The sequence below is a fragment of the Scyliorhinus torazame genome, chromosome 3 (assembly GCF_047496885.1).
Source record: "Scyliorhinus torazame isolate Kashiwa2021f chromosome 3, sScyTor2.1, whole genome shotgun sequence".
In the NCBI taxonomy this organism is placed as follows: domain Eukaryota; kingdom Metazoa; phylum Chordata; class Chondrichthyes; order Carcharhiniformes; family Scyliorhinidae; genus Scyliorhinus; species Scyliorhinus torazame.
In genome coordinates this window covers 65,217,014-65,241,005 of record NC_092709.1, presented here as the reverse complement: position 1 = coordinate 65,241,005, position 23,992 = coordinate 65,217,014, and the positions used below count along the sequence as shown (strand labels likewise).

General features: G+C 48.1%; 1 protein-coding gene across 10 annotated transcripts in view; it reads left to right on the top strand.

The window, feature by feature from the left end:
* rapgef2b (Rap guanine nucleotide exchange factor 2b) overlaps window positions 1–23,992 on the top strand; it is a 508,586-nt gene that overhangs the window by 360,541 nt on the left and 124,053 nt on the right. For all 10 annotated transcript variants that reach the window (XM_072495765.1, XM_072495762.1, XM_072495767.1 and 7 more), the window contains one exon: window positions 8,270–8,427. In XM_072495765.1, the coding sequence (XP_072351866.1) occupies window positions 8,270–8,427 (158 nt within the window). The remainder of the gene's footprint in view (window positions 1–8,269; window positions 8,428–23,992) is intronic.

Below are 23,992 nucleotides of genomic sequence, written 5' to 3'. Positions count from 1 at the left end.
TGGCTGAGTTATTCGGATATGCTGATCACAGCATCAGCAACAAGGTTGAAAAGCTCAACGCTACTCTTCTCATCGTAGATGAATCCAATATCATGGTGCCATGGCAGATCGTCGATACATTGGATGACAGCAATACCCAAGACGAAGACGCGCCACACAGAGAGCACAGAACGACTCTGTTGAGAGAGCACAATTCGACTCTACAGCGAGAACACTGCACGACTCCACAAAGAGAGCGATGACAGACTCCACAGAGAGCGCGATGACAGACTTCACAGAGAGAGCGATGAAGGACTCCACAGAGAGAGCAATGAAGGACTCCACAGAGTGAGCGATGAAAGACTCCACAATGAGAGCAACACAAGCCTCCACAAAGAGAGTGACGCAAGCCTCCACAGACAGCTCGGTGACAGACTCAAAAATGGAAGCAAGCAAACACTCTACAGCAAACGCCATGCATGAACAAGACCACAAAGATCTATTACGCTTATTTGAGCCACCAGAAGAAGACTATGACAGTCTACCCAGCTTATTTGAGCCACCAGAAGAAGACTATGAAAGTCTACTCAATTCATTTAACCAACAAGAAGACACTGAATGTCTACCCACTGTATGTGAGACAAGTGATGAAGAAGTCACAATTCCCATACAGGATGTGCAGGATCACAGCGAGACTGACCTATCTCAGCTCGTCTGCACAGAAGCACTCAATAATCAAGAGGACGGCTACTCATGAGTCCAGAGAGACCACGTCAAATTAAATCGTGAAGATTTTGACTCCAAAAGAGGAGCACCAAGAGTCCAGAAAGACCACGTTAATAGAAATCTTGAAGATTTTGACTCCATAAGAGGAGCACCAAGAAACCAAAGGTGATTCAAATGAACCAGAAATGACTCTAGAAGAGAAGTACCAAGGAAGCAAAGCAGAGGAATCAAATCCACCACAAATGACTGATGTCACCAACATCAATGCAACATCAGATCATTCTCTCAATTCTCAAGAAGGAACGCTCAGTGTAACAGATACCACAAAGGACACTGGCACCAATAACTGTGACAATGTCTCACATCATCCAAACGGAACACTCATTGAGTGCAACAGCAACAACGAAAACAACATGCAGCGCAACAAGAGCAACTACAACACGAAGCGCTGCAGAAACAAGAACAACGACAGCAACATCAAAAACTACAAGCACAACAACAAAAACTACATGAACAACACCAATCACAACAAGAAGCATAACAAAAACAGAAACAACGAGCACAATGAGAAAAACAACAAGAACAACAGCGAAAACAACAAGCATGACGAAAACAACAACAAGAACGACAACGAAAACGACCAAAGCAGAAATGACAACAATGAAACAACAACCTGTACAACATGGTACAATTCTGCACATGAAGGACAATGCCACAGCACACTGCAAAACAATGGCAAGTGCACAAACATGCCATGGCATGGCAACAAATCTCACAAATTCACATTTGCTCCACAACAAACAAGCAAACCAGCTGTCAAGAAAGATGACATGCAGAATCAATACCACAAACACAGGAAAAAGTCCAGGTCAGACAACAAAGATGTAACACAGAATCGCTACCGCAAGCAGAGAAAAAAAAAAGCATAAACCAGACAACAAAGTGATTCGACCATTCAAATACCTTATTGATGACTTCTTGGTTACTTAAAAGCTGGAACACTGACGACGTTCACAAACGAATAACAACATCAACATCACTACTTCAAAAACAGAAGAAGAAAGCAACTCGACCGAACAAACTCAAAGTATGGACTCTCAAAAAAAAAATTCAAAATTAAGACTGGACTCATAAATATTAATTGGCTTTGTATAATCGTCAAGAACATCAGAACTTATACATAACATCATTTGTCTACCTATTTCACGCAAGCAAAACAAAACTTAAGAGACTAAATGTATTAACATTTGATGGGCTATCTCATTGATTTTATGTAATGCCTTTGCAAACTGCATCCATTATGTTTATTAAATTTTCTTTACAACCTACAGAAAATATGTAACATGAAAAAAGGGGGACGTAGTGATCTCTATGTGTGCATGTACGCAAGGGACTAATGTGTAATCAGGAGCACCACATGATCACTAGAGGGCCGGACCAACAGGGGTATAAAAGGCAGCCACATTGGGTCTCTCTCTCTTGGGTGCACTGTGATCAAAGCAACAGCAGACTAGTTTAGATGGCCAGTGGAGTTACGTATAGTTACCATAGTTAGATCTTGTTAACCTAATCACTAATATCAAAGTTAAAGTAAAGAACTCATGTAAATATTGTTGTAGGTACTCAATATTAGCAAATTAGCAAACGTGACACCACTGTTTAAAAAAGGAGGTAGGCAGAAAGCGGATAATTATAGGCCAGTGAGCTTAACTTTGGTAGTAGGGAAGATGCTGGAATCTATCATCAAGGAAGAAGTAGCGAGGCATCTGGATGGAAATTGCCCCATTGGGCAGACGCAGCATGGGTTCATAAAGGGCAGGTTGTGTCTAACTAATTTAGTATAATTTTTTGAGGACATTACCAGTGCGGTAGATAACGGGGAGCCAATGGATGTGGTATATCTGGATTTCCATAAAGCCTTTGACAAGGTGCCACACAAAAGATTTCTGCATAAGATAAAGATGCATGGCATTAAGGGTAAAGTAGTAGCATGGATAGAGGATTGGTTAATTAATAGAAAGCAAAGAGTGGGGATTAATGGGTGTTTCTCTGGTTGGCAATCAGTAGCTAGTGGTGTCCCTCAGGGATGTGTGTTGGGCCCACAATTGTTCACAATTTACATAGATGATTTGGAGTTGGGGACAATTTATATTTGATGATTTGGGCAATGTGTCCAAGTTTACAGATGACACTAAGATGAGTGGTAAAGCAAAACGTGCAGAGGATACTGGAAGTCTGCAGAGGGATTTGGATAGGCTAAGTGAATGGGCTAGGGTCTGGCAGATGGAATACAATGTTGACAAATGTGAGGTTATCCATTTTGGTGGGAATAACAGCAAAAGGGATTATTATTTAAATGATAAAATATTAAAACATGCTGCTGTGCAGAGAGACCTGGGTGTGCTAGTGCGTGAGTCGCAAAAAGTTGGTTTACAGGTGCAACAGGTGATTAAGAAGGCGAATGGAATTCTGTCCTTCATTGCTAGAGGGATGGAGTTTAAGACTAGGGCGGTTATGCTCAATTGTATAAGGTGTTAGTAAGGCCACACCTGGAGTATTGTGTTCAGTTTTGGACTCCTTACTTGAGAAAGGACGTACTGGCACTGGAGGGTGTGCAGAGGAGATTCACTAGGTTAATCCCAGAGCTGAAGGGGTTGGATTACGAGGAGAGGTTGAGTAGACTGGGATTGTACTCGCTGGAATTTAGAAGGTATGGGGGGGATCTTCTAGAAACATATAAAATTATGAAGGGAATAGATAGGATAGATGCGGGCAGGTTGTTTCCACTGGCGGGTGAAAGCAAAACTAGGGGGCATAGCCTCAAAATAAGGGGAAGTAGATTTAGAACTGTGTTTAGGAGGCACCTCTTCACCTAAAGGGTTGTGAATCTATGGAATTCCTTGCCCAGTGTAGCAGTAGAGGCTCCTTCATTAAATGTTTTTAAGATAAAGATAGATATTTTTTTGAAGAATAAAGGGATTAAGGGTTATGGTGTTCGGGCCGGAAAGTGGAGCTGAGTCCACAAGAGATCAGCCATGATCTCATTGAATGGCGGAGCAGGCTTGAGGGGCCAGATGGCCTACTCCTGCTCCTAGTTCTTATGTTCTTAATAAACCTTTTGTTACTACTGGAAGAGTTCGAATCTTCTTCATTGGGATTCCGTATACCTCATCACTAACCAAGGATTGAGTAGCACATGTTAGCAAAACGGAGTCCAAAACACGAACAGCTGGTGAGAACCTTGAACGTGGTGCGCGCACAAGGTGAGACGTTGAAAGGGATGGAGGAGGCCTTGTCGCAACACGAGAACCGGTTTGCCTAGCTAGAAGCGGAGTTGCTGCTGGTGGCAGATAGCAATAAAGACCTGAGGTTCACTGTGAAGGACCTGGAGTACAGATCACGGTGGCTAAACCTCAGGTTGGTGGGGCTGCCGGAGGAAGTGGAGGGCTTGAAGCTGACCCAGTAGTTTGCCAAAATGTTTTCTCGATTAGTGGGAGGCGACGAAGTATTCGCCCCTTCGGAGCTGGGTAGAGCGCGTCAGGTGCGCAGGCAAAAGCCAAGGCCGATAGAGCCACCCCGGGCGGTGATAATCCACTTCCACAGTTATTAAACGAAGGACAGGGTCTTGGAGTGGGTGAAGAAGATTCGGAATATCGACTGGGACGGGAACAGAGTGCGGATATACCAAGACATTGGGACTGAGCTAATGAAGAGGAGTGTTTTATAATAAGGGCGTGCGATTTGGTGTGGACTGCGCGACTGCAGATCACAATGACCACTTCTTCGACACGCCGGAGCAGGCCTTCATCAGGGAGAAGAATTTGGGACCGCTGTGAAGAGGACTGTGTTGGACTTTGTGTATAAAGGAGTGTTTGTAATTTTCCCCAATGCTGCTATGTGTTCTGTTGTGTTATTTTTGCTCAGTTAGGGGGATGTGGTAATAAAACAAAAGGGGATTTTTATATTTCATTTGTAAGGGAGAGAGGATTATTGTTTTGCTGTGGGCTTGTGTACGATGGTGGGAGAAGGGACATGTTGGCTGTTCCTGGCGTGGACATTGGACTGAGGCCCTGGGTGGGGGCCACTTTGCTAGCAAGAGAGGGATGGGTGGCTAGCAAACAGGGGTGGTGTTGGGGGAGAGTCTGCGGTCTGTTTGGCCAGATTGGGTGGGGCTTAAATGGCCTAGCTGTTTATATGTCTGGTGGGATGATGGGGGAGGTTGTGAGCCCGGCGGGGTTATCATGGGTGTGGGGGAGGTGGGGATGCTAACAGTGACCAAGGGGCTTTTCTTTGACTCACACTAGGTGTAGGGTCTGTGGCCACCTTAGATGGGCCTGGGACTCAGGAATTGTGGTAGGAATATTGCAACATGGAGCAGATGGCTGACTGGAGGGGAGGGGGTCAGAGACCCTCGGCGAGGTTGACCACCTGGAATGTCCGGGGCTTGGAGGTCCGGTGAAGAGGGAAAACGTATTTTCCCACTTGAAGGATTTGGGGGCCAGTGTGTTGTTCCTGCAAGAAACATGCCTATGGGTGCAGGAACAGATCAGAGTCCGGAAGGCTGGGTGAGCCAGGTCTTTCATTCTGGGTATGACAGCAGGGCACCTGGGGGGTAGCGATTCTGGTTCCCAGGAGGGTTTGTTTTCAGGCGGAAACGATGGAGGCTGATGAGGGGGTCGTTACGTAATTGTTACAGGAGGGCTGTGGTTCTGGTGCACATATATGCCCCAAATTGGGACAATGTCACGTTTATGAGATGGGTGTTGGTTGCTAATCTGGAATTAGATACTCACCAACTGATTTTAGGAGGGGATTTTAATTGCATTTTGGATCCAAAGTTGGACCGCCCAGGCATAGATCACTGGTCCCATCGAGGATGGTGAAGGTGTTAGCAGCATTCATGGAGGCGGTTGGGGCCCCAGATCTGTGGCGATTTATGCAGCCAGGGGCAAGGAGTTTTTGTTTTCTTTACCGATGCTCAAGGTATACTCAAGAGTTATGGGTAGGACCCTGCTTCCTGGGCTGAAAAGTGCGGAGTACTCGACTGTGGGCATCTCTGACCACGCGCTGCATTTGGCGGACCTGAAATTGGGAGGCGGGGTGGGAGCAACATATGGGTTGGAGGCTGGACCTGGGACTTTTATTGGATGTTGGGTTTTGTTCGAAGATTTCAGGGGCTCAAGGGGACTATGAGGATTGGAACGAGAACGGGATGGTCTCACTGTCGAATGTGTGGGAGGCATTAAAAGCGCTAGTACGGGGGGGGGGGGGTGAAGAATCATCTCGTACAAGTCACACATGGATAGGGAGACCAGGAGGGAATGTCAGGAGGTGGTGGACAAGATTTTGGGTGTAGATGGGAAGTATGCGAATGACCCAACACCAGAGCATTGGGCACGCAGGAAGAAACGTCAAATGCAGTTTGTCCTACTACCCACGAGTCGGGTGGTGCGCCAGTTGAGGCGCTTTGAAATAATATATGGGAACGGGGAGATGGGTAGCTGCCGTCATCGGTTAAGACGACAGGAGATTATGACGGTACGGGAGCCAAGCCCGGCGTGGCCTGGGTTCTGCCCCGGAAAAAGTCAATGAGGTGAATACCAGAGAATACTCATCAGGAGCCTATTCTAGTAGATTCAAAAAAATTGTGGCTTATTCATTTAAGTTTTTGGTCAGTGGTGAACCCCCAAGATGTTGTTTGTGTGGGACTTATAGCCCTTGTCCGTCAGTTGTGTAATGCCACTTGCAGCCCAAACTTGGATGCTGCCCAGATCTTTCTGCATATGTGCATAGACTACTTTATTATCGGAGGATTTGCGAATGGAACACACCAGTGCATATCTCCACTTCTGACCTTATAATAGAGAGATGGTAATTGATGAAGCAGTTGCAGATGGTTGGGCTGAGGATGTGATGTTGCCCTGAGGAACCCATGCAATGATCTCCTGACATCGAGATGTAATTGACCTCCAGCTGTGGCTTTCTCCAAAACAAAGAAGGCTGAAAGGTGACTTAATAGAGATCTTCAAAATTATGAAGACATTTCATGGGACACATGTAGAGAGCATGTTTCAACTGGCTTTAAATATAAGATGATCATTAATAAATTTAATAATGAAGTTAGGAGGAACGTTGTTACTTTGAGAGTGGTCAGAATGTGGAATTTGCTAGTTGAGCAAATATAGATGCTTTTTAAGGAGAAGCTAGATAAGAACATAAGGTAGAAAGGAATGGAAGGATAAGTTGATGTGTGAGATGAAGTCAGGTAAGAGGAAACTCATGTGGGGCATGGCCGGTATCCTGTTCACAATCTTGGTATTGTATTTGATCTGAAATCGGCTTTCAATTACATAGCCGCACCATCACTACTACCGTCTATTTCCACCTCCATGACATTAGCCAACTCCACCCTGCCTCAGCTCATCCTGCGAAACCCTTATCTATATCTTTGTTACCTCCAAAGGTTTGACTATTTCAACACATTCCTGGTCACTCTATCCTTACTAAACCTGAGATCATTCAAAACCTTACTGCACATATCTTATCCATATCAAGTCCCATTCACACATCACCCCTGTGCTCACTGACCTACATTGACTTCCAGTTATGCAGCACCTCAATTGCAAAATCTTCATCCTTACTTTCAAATCCCTCCAAGGTCTAGTTCCTCCCCATCTTTGTTATCTCTTCAAACCTCACAACCCTCCAAAGTATCTGTGCTGCTCTAATACTGGACTCCTGAGCATTCCCAATTTTAATCACTTCAATATAGGTGCCCATGCCTTCAGCTGTCAAGGTCCCATGCTCTGGAATTCCCTCCTTAAGCCAATCTGCCTCGCTACTCCTCATTATTCATTTAAGATGCTCCTTAAAATTGATCTCTGACAGGGCAGCACGGTGGTGCAGGGGGTCAGCACAGCTACCTCACGGCACCGAGGTCCCAGGTTCGATCCCGGCTCTGGGTCACTCTGTGTGGAGTTGGCACATTTTTCCCATGTTTGCTTGAGTTTCGCCCCCCACAACCCAAGGATGTGCAGGCTAAGTGGATTGGCCACGCTAAATTGCCACTTAATTGGAAAAAATGAATTGGATACTTTAAAAGATTTTTTTTTAAATTGATCTCCGACCAAGAATTTGGTCATCTATCCAAATATCTCCTTATTTGGCTTTGTATTTGCTTTATAATGCTCCCAAGTATTGGCCTTGAGTTATTTTCCGATGTTAAAGGTGCTATATAATTGCAAGTTAGAGTTGTAGAACTTTTACAGCCCTCAACCCATCGTATCCATCCCAACCATCAAGCACTCATTTAATCTAATCTCTTTTTCCAGCACTTGGCCTGTAGCCTTGTTTGCTATGGCATTTCCAAGTGCTCATCTAAATGCTTCTTAAATGTTGTCAAGGTTCCCACCTCTACCACCCTTTCAGGCAGGGAGTTCAGTTGCTATTGCATAGGCCTTTTAGGCTTAATGGTGATTTTCAGTGCTGTTGATGCTATGCCGGTTTATGATTTAAGATGAACAATATTGATCCAGTATTTACTAGTGTCTCTTTTGCTTCTTAGTGACATTGGTATTGGTCAGTCCCAGGATGACAGCATTGTAGGGTTGAAGCAGTCCAGGTATATTGCACCTACATTGCCTGTAAGCGGCACCTTATCATCCAGTAATCCTGATCTGTTGCAGTCTCACCATCGCATTCTTGATTTTAACACCACACCAGGTGAGTGTTCATCTATTCCGAAATGAGTAGTTTAATAATTGTTCCATATGTGCCGTCTAATGTTTTTAAGAGTTCATTCATTGTAGTACGCAGAAATAGTTATTTGAGTCCATGATTATCGATATTAAAATAATTGAGTTCATTGTCTTGTTTGAAAGGGAGAAACAATAGGTTCTAAAATTCTCGATTTAGATGAGACTGACTTGAATGTGATGACTCAGAAACTTTCCACAGTAAACTAGAAAAACTGCTAATAAAATGAAAGAATAGGGCAGCACAGTGGGTAGCACTGCAGACTCACGGTGCCGAGGTCCCAGGTTCTATCCTGGCTCTAGGTCACTGTCCGTGTGGAGTTTGCACATTCCCCCCGTGTTTGCATTGGTTTCGCCCCCACAACCCAAAGGTGTGTAGGCTAGGTGGATTGGTCCCTTAATTGGAAAAAATGAATTGGGTACTCTAAAATTTAAATAAATAAATAAATAAAATGAAAGAAGATCAGTTGGAGATGTTCATAAAAGATGTAATATGATACAGAACCAGTTTACGCCCTTAAGTGGAAATAGATTCAAATGCCAAACGCCAACAGCCATGGCCAACAAAACAGGTGAGAGACAACATAAAACTAAAAGAAAAGGCATTCAAAAATGCAAACCATATCATAGATCCTGGGAACTGGGAAAGATGCAAAGAACAACAACAGGTGATTAAAAAAAGATGGTGAGAGCTGCAAACAGGAAATTTAAGTTGCTAGAGATACTAAAGTCAATAGATTTTTTACAACATTGCTGTCACGTTTGACCCTGAGATGGGTTTCCAACCTACGATTCGCATCACCCCTAAGAACCTTCCTAACATTCGTCCAATTTTGCTCCTGCCTAACTCATCTACTATCGAAGCCCTCCTTCAATCATGCCTTTGTTACCTCTAGGCTTGACTATTCCAATGCACTCTTGGTCCCCCACATTTAAAACACCATAAACTTGAAGTCAACTAAAATTCTGATGCTCTTGTCTGAACTTGTATCAAGATCTGTTCACCTACCACCCTTGTGTTCATTGACCTATATTGGCTCCTGGTCAAGATCAACATTGTGATCTTAAATGTTTTGAAATGCTACCATGGCATTGCCCATCTCGTTGTAATCTTCTCCAACCCAACATATGTGATATCTGTGCTCTTCTAATTCTGGTCTCATGAGCGTCACCAGTTTTAAAAGCTTTACCTTTAAAATCGTTCTTTCAGTTACCTCCGCGCCAACACTGGAATTTGCTTCCTGAATTGCCTCACTTTCCTCCTTTATGACACTCCTTAAAACCTATGACTTCCATCAAACTTTTGGCCATCTGACCTAATGTCTGTATATGTGCCTTACTGTCGTATTTTGTTTCATAATGCTTCTCTGAAATCACTTGTTAAATGCACCATACAAATATAGGTTGTTGTTGTATTATGTTCATAAATGGACCATACAATGATAGCACAGAAGGAGGCTGGTATTCTGTCCATGCTAGCTCTCTGCGAGAGCAGCTGGACTAGTTCCACTCCTGCCTTTGCACTGTAGCCATGTTAATCTTTTCAGGTAATTATCCGATTCATAGAATCATGGAATTTACAGTGCAGAAGGAGATCATTTGGCCCATCGAGTCTGCACCGGCCCTTGGAAAGAGCACCCGACCCAAGCCCACACCTCCACCCTATTCCCATAACCCAGTAACCCCACCCCACCTTTTGGACACTAAGGGCAATTTAGCATGGCCAATCCACTTAACCTGCACATCTTTGGACTGTGGGAGGAAACCGGGGCACCCGGAGGAAACCCACACAGACACAGAACATACAGACTCCCCACAGACCGTGACCCAAGCTAGGAATCGAAACTGGGACCCTAGAGCTGTGAAGCAACTGTGCTAACCACTGTGCTGCCATGCTGCCCCTTTGAAAGTCACAATTGACCCTACCTCCATCACTCACTCAGGCAGTGCATTCCAGATCCTAACCACTTGCTGGATAAAAATGTTTTTCTTCGGGTCATCTCTGGTCCATTTGCCAATCGCCTTAAAATCTATGTGCTCTGCTTCTTAACTCTTGGACAAATGGGAACAGTTTCTCTTAATTTACTCTGTCCAGCCCCCTCATGATTTTGTACGCTTATCCATCAGATTTTGTCTCCACTTCCTCTTTAAGGTGAACCCTAATTTATCCTCATAACTGAAGTCCCTTATCTTTGACGCCATTTTCATAACCTTTTCCACATCCTCTTTAATGCCTTGGGCATGCTATTCCAGTTATGATTGAACCAATGTTTTTTAACATTGCATTTCCTTTTTTTTGACCTCAACTCATCTATTTATAAAAGCTCAGGATTATGTATGCCTTATTAACTGCTCTTTCAACCTGTCCTGCCATGTTCAATGATTTGTGCACATATACCCCCAGGTCCCTGTGCTCCTGCACTCCCTTTATAATTGTATCCTTATTTTGTATTGCCTTTCCTCATTCTTCCTACTAAAATGAATCATTTCACAAGGTGATCAGGATCCCATTGAAAAGGTCAGAATTCGCCACAAAATTAATATTGAATATGAGACAGGGACTTAACAAAAGTAACATTAGCAAAGACAAAAATAATGGAACTAAAGTGTGGAAAATTAAAAACCAGAACTAGATAGTTTCCATCCCAGAGTTTTAAAGGAAGTACGTGAAAGCATTGCAGATGGCCTACCTAGACTAAATTTCACTTGATGCGAGAGCTTTTCATTTAGGTTTAAAAATTGCATATGGCACATCAATATTTAAGAAAGATGAGAGAGGGAAACCAGCGAATTGCAGACCAGTTAGCCAAACATCTGTTGGTGGAAAATGACTAGGGTCTATAATTAAGGATAGGGTGACTGAACACATTGAAGATTTTCAGCTGATCAGAGAGAGGGACAGCAGTGATGTGTAAAGGATAGATCATGCCTGACAAACCTGATTGAATTTTTGAAGAGGTGACTCAAGTCATGGACTGGAGAATGCTGTGGATGTCTTTTATATAGACTTATAGGCTGTTAGCTAAAGTTGAAAGTTGAATCACATGGAATTGGAAGGTAAATTATGGACCTGGTTTGGAACTGAACTCTAATAGAAAGAATGTGATTAATGGTATTCTGCAAATGTCTCTGTTGGGGTCTCAATTACTGGTAATGACGATGTATATTTACGAATTTCAAGATCGGGTCAGAAGCTACATTTCACAAAAATACGTTGCATTGTAAGCACTGTAAATGGAAACTCAAAATTACTGGAGTTACCAATTGATTAAGTGAATGGGCAAAACTGTGGAAAGTGGATTTCAGTGTGGACAAATGTGAGGCCAACCATCTTTGGCCTAAAAATTATAGAGTAGAGTACTTCTTTTTTAAAAATATTTTTATTGGTATTTTCCAGTTTTTACAGAGTACCTGGTATATAGAAATAAAATTGATTCTTATTTACAGAGCCGCCCCCCCACCCCCCGCCATAACCGCCACGACCACCTTTCCTCTGTTGGTAGCTTAGTTTACCTTTTAGCGTTGACTCCTGCCCTGGGCATCACATACTGCGTTTACTGTCCGTGTTTATTAGTTCCTCTAGTAGTGTGTCTCTCAGGGCCCTGAGGTATCTTGCTATTTCCTTGCGGAGAAAGTGCTTGATTTGGAGATGCCCGGGTTCCTGTCCTATCGGTAGGTCCAGGTCCTCAGTCAGTTCGCCCAGGGTCGCGAGTCTGTCCCCTACGTAAAACTCCCATCCTGGCTCCATTTTTTAATGGTGGTGTCGATCATGGCTGGTGGGAATTTGTGCTTGCCACAGATGGTGGCCACAGGGGACATCTCCGGTAAACCGAAATGCTGTCTCATTTGGTTCCAAGCCTTCAGTGTGGCGACCCCACTGGGAAGGGTGTGTACATTGTCAGGGGGGATGGAAGCGTTGCCATGGCGAGGACCCTGCGGCTCTTTCCCTTGCAGGAGGACACCTGCAGCCTCACCTATTCCGTGTTGGGTTCTCAAATCCATCCGCTCACCCGCTCGGCTGTGGCTACCCAGTGTCAATTTACGGATTCTTGGGTTTTTACCCCCACACACAAATGCCATGATCATTTTGTCTATGTTATGGAAGGAGGCCTTGGGAATGAAGATCGGTATGGAGCTGAAGAGAAAGGACGCTCGGCAGTACGTTCATTTTGATCGTCTGCATTCTCCCCGCCAGGGAGAGCAGGAGTGCATCCCATCTCTGTAGGTTCTTTTTAACTTCCTCCACCAGACTGGTCAGATTCCACTTGTGGATCTGTGTCCAGTCATGGGCTATCTAGATCCCCAGGTAGCTGAATTTGTTTTGGGCTAGTTTGAATGGTAGTCCCTCCAGCTCTGTCCCTCCCCCATTCGGGTTCACCAGGAATGCCTCGCTCTTGCCCAGGTTGTGTTTGTAGCCCGAGAAGGCTCCAAACTCTTCCAGAAGTTGCATGATTGCTTTCAGGCTGTTCTGTGGGTCCGAGATGTAGAAGAGCAGGTCATCCACATAGAGCGACACTCTCTGCTCTCTGCCCCTTCTTTGATTTTCACATCTCGCAGCGCGATCGCTTGGGATTACTTGCCAGGTCGAACAGGAGCAGGAATGGTGGGCATCCCTGCCTTGTGCTTCTGTGCAGCTGGAAGAACACAGAGCTGGTGGTGTTGGTCCGAACGCTCACTTTGGGGGCATTGTACAGGAGTTTCACCCATGAAGTGAATGCCGTCCCTAGCCCAAACCGCTCCAGTACCTCAAGGAGGTACTTCCATTCGACTCTGTCGAAGGCCTTTTCAATCTCCAGGGAAATAATCACCTCTGGTGTTCTCTCCCTGGATGAGGTCATTATTACATTTAGCAACCGCCTGATGTTTGCAGTTAGCTGTCTACCCTTGACAAGCCCGTCTGATGCTCTGCGACCACCTCCGGTATGCAGTTCTCCAGTCTCTTGGCCAGGACTTTCACGAGTATCTTCGTGTCTACATTGAGTAGCAAAATGGGTCTGTACGATCCACATTCTGTCGGGTCTTTGTCTTTTTTTGGGTATCAGCGACATTGTGGCTGTGTTAGTGTTGGAGACAGAGTGCCCCTCGCTAGCGAGTCTGCGAGCATGTCCCGTAGGTGTGGGGCCAGGGCTGGTACGCATTCTTTCTAGAAGTCCGCCGGGAACCCGTTGGAACCCGGCTCCTTCCCCGCCTTCATGGAGCAGATATGCTCTCTATGATCTCACCCAGTGCCTCAATGAGTACCATCCGGTGGCCCTGACGTCAGTCTTAATGAAGTGCTTCGAGAGGTTGGTCATGAAGTGCATCACCGCCATACTCCCAGAACGCCTTGATACACTGCAATTCGCATACCGCCGCAAGCGGTCCACAGCAGACACCACTTCCCTGGCCCTACACACATTCCTAGAGCATCTCGACAACAAGGACTCCTACATCAGACTCCTATTTATTGACTACAGCTCCGCCTTCAACACCATAATCCCAGCCAAGCTCATATCAAAGCTCCAAAACCTAGGACTTGGCTCCTCACTCTGCAACTGGATCCTCGACTTTCTGACCCACAGACCACAATCAGTAAGAATGAACAGCAACACCACCTCCACAATAGTCCTCAATACCGGGGCCCCGTAAAGCTGTGTACTTAGCCCCCTACTCTACTCCCTGTGCACACACGACTGCGTGGCAAAATTTGGTTCCAACTCCATCTACAAGTTTGCTGACGGTACGACCATGGGCCGGATCTCGAATAACGACGAGTCAGAATACAGGAGGGAGATAGAGAACCTAGTGCAGTGGTGCAGCGACAACAATCTCTCCCTCAATGCCAGCAAAACTAAAGAGCTGGTCATTGACTTCAGGAAGCAAAGTACACGCCCCTGTCAGCATCAATGGGGCCGAGGTGGAGATGGTTAGCAGTTTCAAATTCCTAGGGGTGCACATCACCAAAAATCTGTCCTGGTCCACTCATGTCGACGCTACCACAACAGTGCCTATACTTCCTCAGGAAACTAAGGAAATTCGGCATGTCCACATTAACCACTCTTACCAACATTTACAGATGCACCATAGAAAGCATCCTGTCTGGCTGCATCACAGCCTGGTATGGCAACTGCTCGACCCAGGACTGTAAGAAACTTCAGAGTCGTGAACACAGCCCAGTCCATCACACGAACCTACCTCCCATCCATTGACTCCACCTACACCTCCCGCTGCCTGGAGAAAGCGGGCAGCATAATCAAAGACCCCTCCCACCTGGTTTACTCACTTCCAACTTCCATCGGGCAGGAGATACAGAAGTCTAAGAACACGCACAAACAGACTCAAAAACAGCTTCTTCCCCGCTGTTACCAGACTCCTAAACAACCCTCTTATGGACTGACCTCATTAACACTATACCCCTATATGCTTCACCCGATGCCGGTGTTATGTAGTTACATTGTGTACCTTGTGTTGCCCTAATATGTATTTTCTTTTATTTCCTTTTCTTTTCATGTACTTAATGATCTGTTGAGCTGCTCGCAGAAAAGTACTTTTCACTGTACCTCGGTACACGTGACAATAAACAAATCCAATCCAGTCCTATTAGTGCTTCCAGTTCCCCCCATCTGCTGTCTCCCATGACTGATATGTCCACTCCATCGAGGAACCATTTCATTTCCGTGTCCCCATCGGGGGGTTCGGAGGTGTTCAGCCCTCGGTAGGAGGTCTCAAATGCTTGGTTGACCTCTTTTGGTTTGGCTATCAGTCTGTCTCTGCTGTTCTTCACTTACGCTATCTCTCTCGTGGCTGCCTGCTTTCTCAGCTGGTGAGCCAGTAGTTGGCCAGGCTTTTCTCCGTGTTCATAGAAAGTCCCCCGTGTCAGACGGAGTTGGTGCACTGTTTTCCTGGTGGATAGTCGGTTAAAGTCCATTTGTAGTTTCTCCCTCTCAGCCAGAAGCTCGCCAGTCGGGGCCTCGGAGTATTTTCTGTCGACTTCTAGCATAGAGTCGATCGGTTGTTGCCTGGCCTCCCTCTCTTCCCTGTCTCTACGCGCCATGTAGGTTATAATCTCTCCCCTAATCACAGCCTTCAGTGCCCAGAACGTGGAAGGTGAGACTTCCCTGTTCTGTATATTAGTAATGTACTCGCCTCTGGCCTCTGATATTTTCTTATCGGCCAAGAGGTCCGTGTCCAAACTCCGCATGGGGCGTTGAGTGCAGCCCATCTCCAACCTCAGGTCTACGTAATGTGGAGCGTGGTCAGAGTTAACTATCGTGGAGTATTTCTCCCTTACTATTCTTGGAAGCACCGCTTTTCCCACTGCAAAGAAGTCTATTCTTGAGTATGCTTTGTGCACCGACGAAAATAAGAGATTTCCTTCTCACCGGGGTGCAGGAACTGCCATGGGTCCCCCGCCCCCCGTCTGCTCCATGAATGCTCCCAGTTCCCTTGCCATGCCTGTCTTTTTCCCCGTTCTGTGGATTGATGTCAGAGGGTCCTGTACACAATTGAAGTCACCCCCAAAGATCAGTCAGTGTGTGTTAATGTCGGGCATTTCCACCATGGTCTTTTTTATGAAGTCTGTGTCATCCCATTTGGGCGCATACACATTTACCAGCACCACTGGTGCCCCATCTAGGACACCGCTGAACATGATGTACTGTTCCCCTTGGTCCGTAACCGTCCTTGTTGCTGTAAACTTCGTCCTCTTGATGATCAGTATGGCTACTCCACTAACCCTCATCCCGTAACACAATGATACATCTGTCCCACCCAGCCCTTTCTTACCCGCAGTCCGTCCTTCTGCCTCAGATGTGTCTCCTGCAGGAAGACTATGTTGGCTTTCAAACTTCTTAAGTGGGCAAAGACTCTGGATCTTTTCACTGGACCATTGAGTCATCTGACGTTCCAGATGATAATCCTGATGGGGGACTTTCGTCCCCCCGCTCTTGTGGGAACAACTATACTTACTTGGTGAATGCGCCCCTGCACTCTGGGGTTCCCGTTTGTTAGAGGGCTGTCCAAAATGGCCACGGTCACCATTTTTACCATGAGGTTGAGCCCCTGTGCTCCAGGATTTCCCTTTATTCATGGGGAACCCAACATGGCCGCCAACTGTGTGAAAACCACGTGGGTGTGGCCTGCACTCCCAGGTCTCCCATTGTTCAAGGACCCTCCTAGGTGGTTGCTTAGGAGCCATCTTTCTCCTCAGCCTGCACCTTATCTGCCAAAGCCAATCCGAAAACCAACTCTTTTTTTTCCCCCGTTCTTTTCCTCCCCATCCCCCTTCCCTGTATCACCCTCTCTGTGATACTTCCCCCCCCCCCCCCCCCCCAACCCTCCCGTGCACGCCGGAAGGTGTGCCGCAGCCCCCCTTGCTGTCTGCCTTCCTGTCCTAGCTCTCCCTGCTAGTGTGGTGGCTCCCCTTCCGGGGCTGGTCTAGCCCCTTATGCCCACTGACTGCCCACTTTCTCTGCCTATACCCTCACCTGCATTCCCCATGTCCTCGCTCTTTTCTGTGATCCGGTCTTTTTGATCAGAGTGAGGCAGCACAATCCCGTGCAAACATGCCTGTTGACACCAGCATACCAAATTGCACCCCATCCTTGTTCAGGGCAAAGTTCGTCTGGTTAAACCCAACCCTTTGTTTTGCCAGATACGCCTCAATGTCCTGGTAAATTTAGATTTTGTGTCTTTCCAAGGTGCTCGCATTCATCTATCGTGCCCACCGCAGGATCCTCTCGCGATCCTGATATCGGTGGAGCTTCCCGATGATCACCCTCGGCCGCTCCGCGGCTTTGGGTTTCGACCTGAACGACCTGTGTGCTCTGTCGAGTCCTGGAGGGTTGGGGAAGCTGTCTCTCCCGACTAGGTTACGCAGCATTTGGGAGGCGTAGCCCATCGGATCTCTGCCCACAATGCCTTCTGGCAGACCCACGATCCAAATATTTTGTCGTCAGGACCTATTTTCTTTCCCCTTTCAGTTCCCTTGAGTCGTCCCCAACCTTTACACTTCTGCTTCCAGGGTGACGATCCGGTCGCTCTGGTCCTTCGAGGCCTTTTCCAGGTCAAGGATTGTCCTCTCCTGTGCCTCCACTTTCTTCCCCTGTCCATCGATTGTCTTTTGCATGGTGACCATCGCCTCTGTGACTGCCACCTGGATTTCTGTCCCGATCGCCTTTTTCATGATGGTCAGCTCCATCATAAGGAAGTTCTTCCATCCTTCTCCATGTGATAGAGGGGAGCTGATGCTCGGGTTGTTGGTCTCCCCCTCTCGTGGGTGGCTGGGAACCCTTCGCCTTGTGGGTCCACCGCCTGGTCCGTCTGCTGCTCGTGGCCTGTTCTGCCAATTCTGCCGTCTCTTCGACCCCTTAAGTTCCCGTTTGCTGCCATTCTTTTGTGGTTGTTCTCTTCTTGCCTTTGAGGTAAATTTGCTTTCGGGTTTTCGGGCAAAATTCGCCTAAAAGTGCGTATTTGGTTCCGGTCTGGAGGAGAGCCACCTGACTTGCATCCGCTCAGCACATCACCGTCACTGGAAGTCCGAGCAGAGTACTTACTAAGCGGTGTAAATCTAGAATAGCGGAGGTCCAAAGTGACAAGGGGTTACAGATACATAGATCGTTAAAATTTCATGAACAGGTACAGAAAATATTTGAAAAGGCTAATGGAATGCAGGCCTTATATCTGGAAGATGAGAATATAAAGGTGTAGAAGTTATGCTTCAGCCTTACAAAGCCCTGGTTAGCCCATACTTGGAGTACTGTGAGCATTTGTGGCCATCACACCTCGAGAAGGTTTATCAATGTTGAAGGTAATGCAGTAGAATAACTAGATTTATGACTGGACTGCATCCACAGTATTTCCCTTTGAATTTGTACAGCATAAAGTAGTTAATGATGAATAGAGGCAACCGATTGTGAGAACTTATTTGTGGTATTTTGGTTTATGGTCAACCAAATACTTAATAGATTGATGGTTAATAACCTTTCAAACTATTTTGATCCAAAAAATAGTTTTTTAAGGAAAAAAAGGTGATGCCATAAACTTTGGAATTTGTCGTTCTTCTAGTATTGAGTCATGTATGTGCATAAATATCATTCTAGTCTAAGTAATACACTTATTTTCCTTAGCCGGCAGTGGCTTTTGGAATTGCATACTTAATAATAGTAATAATTTTTTATTGTCACAAATATGAAGTTACTGTGAAAAGCCCCTAGCCGCCACATTCCGGCGCCTGTTCGGGTAAGCTGGTACGGGAATTGAACACGTGCTGCTGGCCTTGTTCTGCATTGCAAACAGCTGTCTAGCTCACTGAGCTAAACCAGCCCATGGTTGGTCCTTGTACTTATTTTCTCTGATTCAGTTAAAAGAAAGCTTTCTTGGGGGAGTAAATTTAGGAAGAAGGGAAGATGAAAGTGGCGAAATAACCAATCCAGAATTTTACCTCGTTAGTACAGGCACCTGCCAGTTTCGACGCAGCGCAAAATCGAGTGTGGTGACATCATGAGAGCTGCCTCACGGTATTTCAGTTTGCGGGTGTGGGCAATTATGAGAAGCGTGTCCACTGGCAAATAAATTGAATATCCAATTGTTTCTATTTTTGAGAGGCCCATGTGTTTTTCCACTTGGTGCATGGACCAAATGGGCAGGCGGGATTAGCATTTTTTCAACTTTCTGGATCCAGGACAGGATATAAGAGCCAGAATGCTCAATGCTCCAACTATCGGCACCCTGGGGGGACACTGTCTCCACCGGTTCCTCAAGCGAGTATGATGTGCTTTTCCAAGTGTGTGCGATCACTTGCTCCAGAATCTCAATCCCACCATCTGCGCATTGGTGCAGATCGAGGATGTGAAGCGGGTGCATCTACCTGGACATCATCCTCTGATGTCAAGGGAGGGTTTTCTGGGTCATTCTGTTATCTGGATGATGTACTATTTGAGGGAGGGAAAACATATTTAGATCTTTATACAAATCAAGAGTACATGCATTCTGGACTGCCGGTGGCAGCCTTGGAGTGAGTGGTCGCACACAGGGTAGCTTCGGTTTGAAGGTCTAGATCTGAGCTCGTTTTTTCACCTGAAAATAGGAGAATTTTGATGGGAAAGTGTAGTTGAAGGTGAGGATAAAGACAAGTTTCGCCAACAAAGAAAGGAAATGCAGGAAGACCGATCAAATCCATACACCTGGAATCACCCTGTCCTGAGTCCCCTGTGCTGGGAGCAGCGGGAATTCCCTCACCTGCCGCCTCACAAACGCCCTCACTTGCATATACCTGAAAGCATTTCCCGGGGGTAACCCAAACTTTTCCTCCAACGCCCCCAGACTCGCAAACGTCCCATCTATAAACAGGTCCCCCATTCTTCTAATGCCTGCCCGATGCCAGCTCTGAAATCCCCAATCCATCCTTCCCGGGACGAACCGATGGTTCTCCTGAATCGGGGACCAAACCGAGGCTCCCACCTCGCCCCTGTGTCGTCTCCACTGCCCCCAGATCTTCAATGTCGCCGCCACCACCGGACTCGTGGTGTACCTTGTCGGCGAGAGCGGCAGCGGTGCCGTCGCCAGCGCCCTCAGGCTCGTGCCCACACAGGACACCCTCTCCAACCTCTTCCACGCCACCCCCTCTCCCTCCATTACCCACTTATGAATCATCGCCACATTGGCAGCCCAATAATAGTCGCACAAATTCGGCAGAGCCAGCCCTCCCCTGTCCCTACTACGCTCCAGAAACACCCTCTTTACCCTCGGGGTCTTATTTGCCCACACGAAACCCATGATACTCCTACCTACCCGTTTGAAAAAGGCCTTGGGAATCATAATGGGAAGGCACTGGAACACAAAGAGAAACCTTGGGAGGACCATCATTTTAACCGACTGCACCCTACCCGCTAGGAAAGTTGGCAGCACATCCCATCTTTTGAAATCCTCCTCCATCTGTTCCACCAACCGCATCAAATTGAGTTTGTACAGGGCCCCCAACTCATAGCCACCTGGATCCCTAAGTACCAAAAGCTCCTTTCCACCCTCTTCAATGGCAGGTCGTCTATCCCCTTTCCCTGGTCCCCTGGATGCACCACAAAGAGCTCACTTTTCCCTACATTGAGCTTATACCCCGAGAAGTCCCCAAACTCCCTTAGGATCCGCATGACCTCCGCCATCCCCTCCCCTGGATCTGCCATATACAGCAACAGGCCGTCCGCATACAGCGACACCCGATGTTGCTCTCCCCCCTCGGACCAGTCCCCACCATTTCCTGGACTCCCTTAGTGCCATGGCCAGTGGCTCAATTGCCAATGCAAACAGCAAGGGGGACAGGGCACCCCTGCCTCGTCCCTCGGTACAGCCGAAAGTACTCCGACCTCCGCCGATTCGTAGCCACACTCGCCACCGGGGCTCTATATAGCAATCTGACCCAGCTGATGAACCCCTCCCCAAACCTCCGCAGCACTTCCCAAAGATACTCCCGCTCCACCCGGTCGAAGGCCTTCTCCGCGACCATAGCTGCCACTACCTCCGCTTCTCCCTCCACCGAGGGCATCATAATCACATTGAGGAGCCTCCGCACATTACAAATCCCGTCTGGTCCTCATGAATCACCCCCGGGACACAGTCCTCAATTCTCGTGGCCAGCACTTTTGCCAGCAACTTAGCATCCACATTGAGGAGCGAGGTCGGTCTATATGACCCACACTGCAGTGGGTCCTTGTCCCGCTTCAGGATCAGAGAGATCAGCGCCCCGGACATTGTCGGGGGCAAGGTCCCCCCCTCCCTTGCCTTATTGAAAGTCCTCACTAGCAACGGGCCTAACAGGTCCACGTATTTTCTGTAAAACTCGACCGGGAACCCATCTGGCCCCGGGGCCTTCCCCGCCTGCATGCTCCCCAATCCTTTAACCAGCTCCTCCAGCCCAATTGGCGCCCCTAAACCAGCCACCTCCTGCTCCTCCACCCTCGGGAACCTCAGCTGATCCAAAAATCGTCGCATCCCCCTCTTCCCCCGCTGGGGGCTCAGATCTGTACAGATCCTCATAGAAATCCCTAAATACCTTGTTTATTCTCACCGCACTCCGCACCGTATTCCCCCCGCTATCCTTAACTCCACCTATCTCCCTCGCTGCCTCCCTCTTACGAAGCTGGTGTGCCAGCATCCAACTCGCCTTCTCCCCATATTCATGCGTCGCCCCCTGCGCTTTCCTCCACTGTGCCTCTGCTTTCCCTGTGGTCAACAGGTCGAACTCCGTCTGGAGGTTCTGCCGCTCCCTGAGTAGTCCCTCCTCGGGGGCCTCTACACATCTCCTGTCCACCCTTAAGATCTCCCCCACCAACCTCTCCCTCCTCTCTCTCTTCTCCCTGTGGGCCCTGATGGAGATTAACTCTCCCCTGACCACTGCATTCAGTGCCTCCCAGACTACCCCCACCTGCACCTCCCCATTGTCATTGGCCTCCAAATATCTTTCAATGCACCCCCGCACCCGCCCGCACACCACCTCATCCGCCAATAATCCCACATCTAGACGCCACAGCGGGCGCTGATCCCTCTCCTCTCCTAACTCCAGCTCCACCCAGTGCGGGGCGTGGTCTGAGATGGCTATGGCCGAATACTCCGTTCCCTCCACTTTCGGGATTAGCGCCCTACTCAAAATTTAAAAATCAATCCGGGAGTAGGCTCTATGGACGTGGGAAAAGAATGAAAATTCCCTGGCCTGGGGCAGACAAACCTCCATGGATCCACTCCCCCCATCTGGTCCATAAACCCCCTAAGCACCTTGGCCGCAGCCGGCCTCTTACCCGTCTTGGACCTAGAGCGATCCAGTGCCGGGTCCAGCACTGTGTTGAAACTCCCCCCCCATTATCAAGCTTCCTACCTCCAGGTCCGGAATCCGACCCAGCATGCGTTTCATAAATTCGGCATCATCCCAGTTCGGGGTATATACGTTTACCAGTACCACCCGCACCCCCTGCAACCTGCCGCTCACCATCACATATCGACCTCCATTATCCACTACAATATTCGTTGCCTCAAACGACACCCGCTTCCCCACCAGTATTGCAACCCATCTGTTCTTCGCATCCAGCCCTGAATGGAATACCTGTCCTACCCATCCCTTTCTAAGCCTGACCTGATCTGCCACCTTCAAATGTGTCTCCTGGAGCATAACCACGTCCGCCTTCAGTCCCTTTAAGTGCGCGAACACCTGGGCCCTCTTGACCGACCCGTTCAGGCCCCTCGCATTCCAAGTTATCAGCCGGATTGGGGGGCTACTCACCCCCGCCCCCCCGCTGACTAGCCATCTCCTTCTCTAGGCCAGCCACGTGCCCGCGCCTCCTGCACCCTCCAGTCCCCCAGACGGCAGACCCCCGCCCCGACCACCTCTCCTACTTCCAGCTCCCCTTTGGCCAATGCAGCAGCAACCCTATTACCCCCCCCCCCCCCTCCCCTCCGCTATATCCACATCTAGCCCTTTTGCTCCCCCCATAACACTCCCGTAAGTCAGCTGACTCCTGCTGACCCCGGCCTCTCCCGCCATTCCATCGACCCCCTCCATTGTGAGAACTCCCCCTCCCTGGCAGTCAGTGTGCGCTCCTCTCCAGCACCACCCATCCCCCCCCCCCCCCCCCCCCCCCCCCCCCCCCCCCCCCCCCGGCCCTTCCTGAGCCGGCCCCGCCCCCTCTGGCGCAGCTCCTTTTGCGGCCTTACCCCAATTCCCCATCCCGGGCCTCCACTCTTCGGGGTATATACGTTTACCTCTTCCTTCGTGGGGGTCTGCCCCTCTAACACCGACACCCACACTCTCCCAGTCTCCCCATCAAATCCCTTCACCCATCCCCATCCAGCACCCAAACCAGAGGAACATTCCCTTAACGTAATAAACACCATATACACAGTAAACATCCCCCCACAACGGACCCTCAGTTTGAGTCCAACTTTACAGTCCGTATAAAGCTCCATGCCTCATCAGGCGTTTCGAAATAGTGGTGCCGATCCTGCAACGTGACCTACAATCGCGCTGGCTGCAGCATACCAAACTTCATCCCCTTTCGATGGAGCACCGCCTTAGCCCGATTGAAACCAGCTCTCTTCTGAGCCACCTCTGCACTCCAGTCCTGGTAGATTCGGATCTCCGTATTCTCCCACCTGATGCTCCGCTCTTTCTTGGCCCATCTCAGGACACACTCTGTCCATTAAGCGGTGAAACCTCACCACTACAGCCCTTGGCGGCTCGTTGGCCTTGGGTCTCCTTGCTAGGACCCGGTGAGCCCCATCTAGCTCCAGAGGCCTCGGGAATGCTCCCACGCCCAGCAGCGAATTGAGCATCGTGCTCACATACGCCCCAGCATCGGGCCCCACCACTCCTTCGGGGAGACCCAGAATCCGAAGATTCCTCCTCCTCAACCTATTCTCCAGGTCTTCAAATCTTTCCGCCCACCACTTATGCTGCGCCTCCACCTTCATCGCCAGGCCCAAGATCTCGTCCTCGTTCTCCGAGGCTTTTTGCCGGATCTCCGACCCTTGGGCCTTCTGGGTCTCCACTAGCTTATTAATCGCCGCCTTCA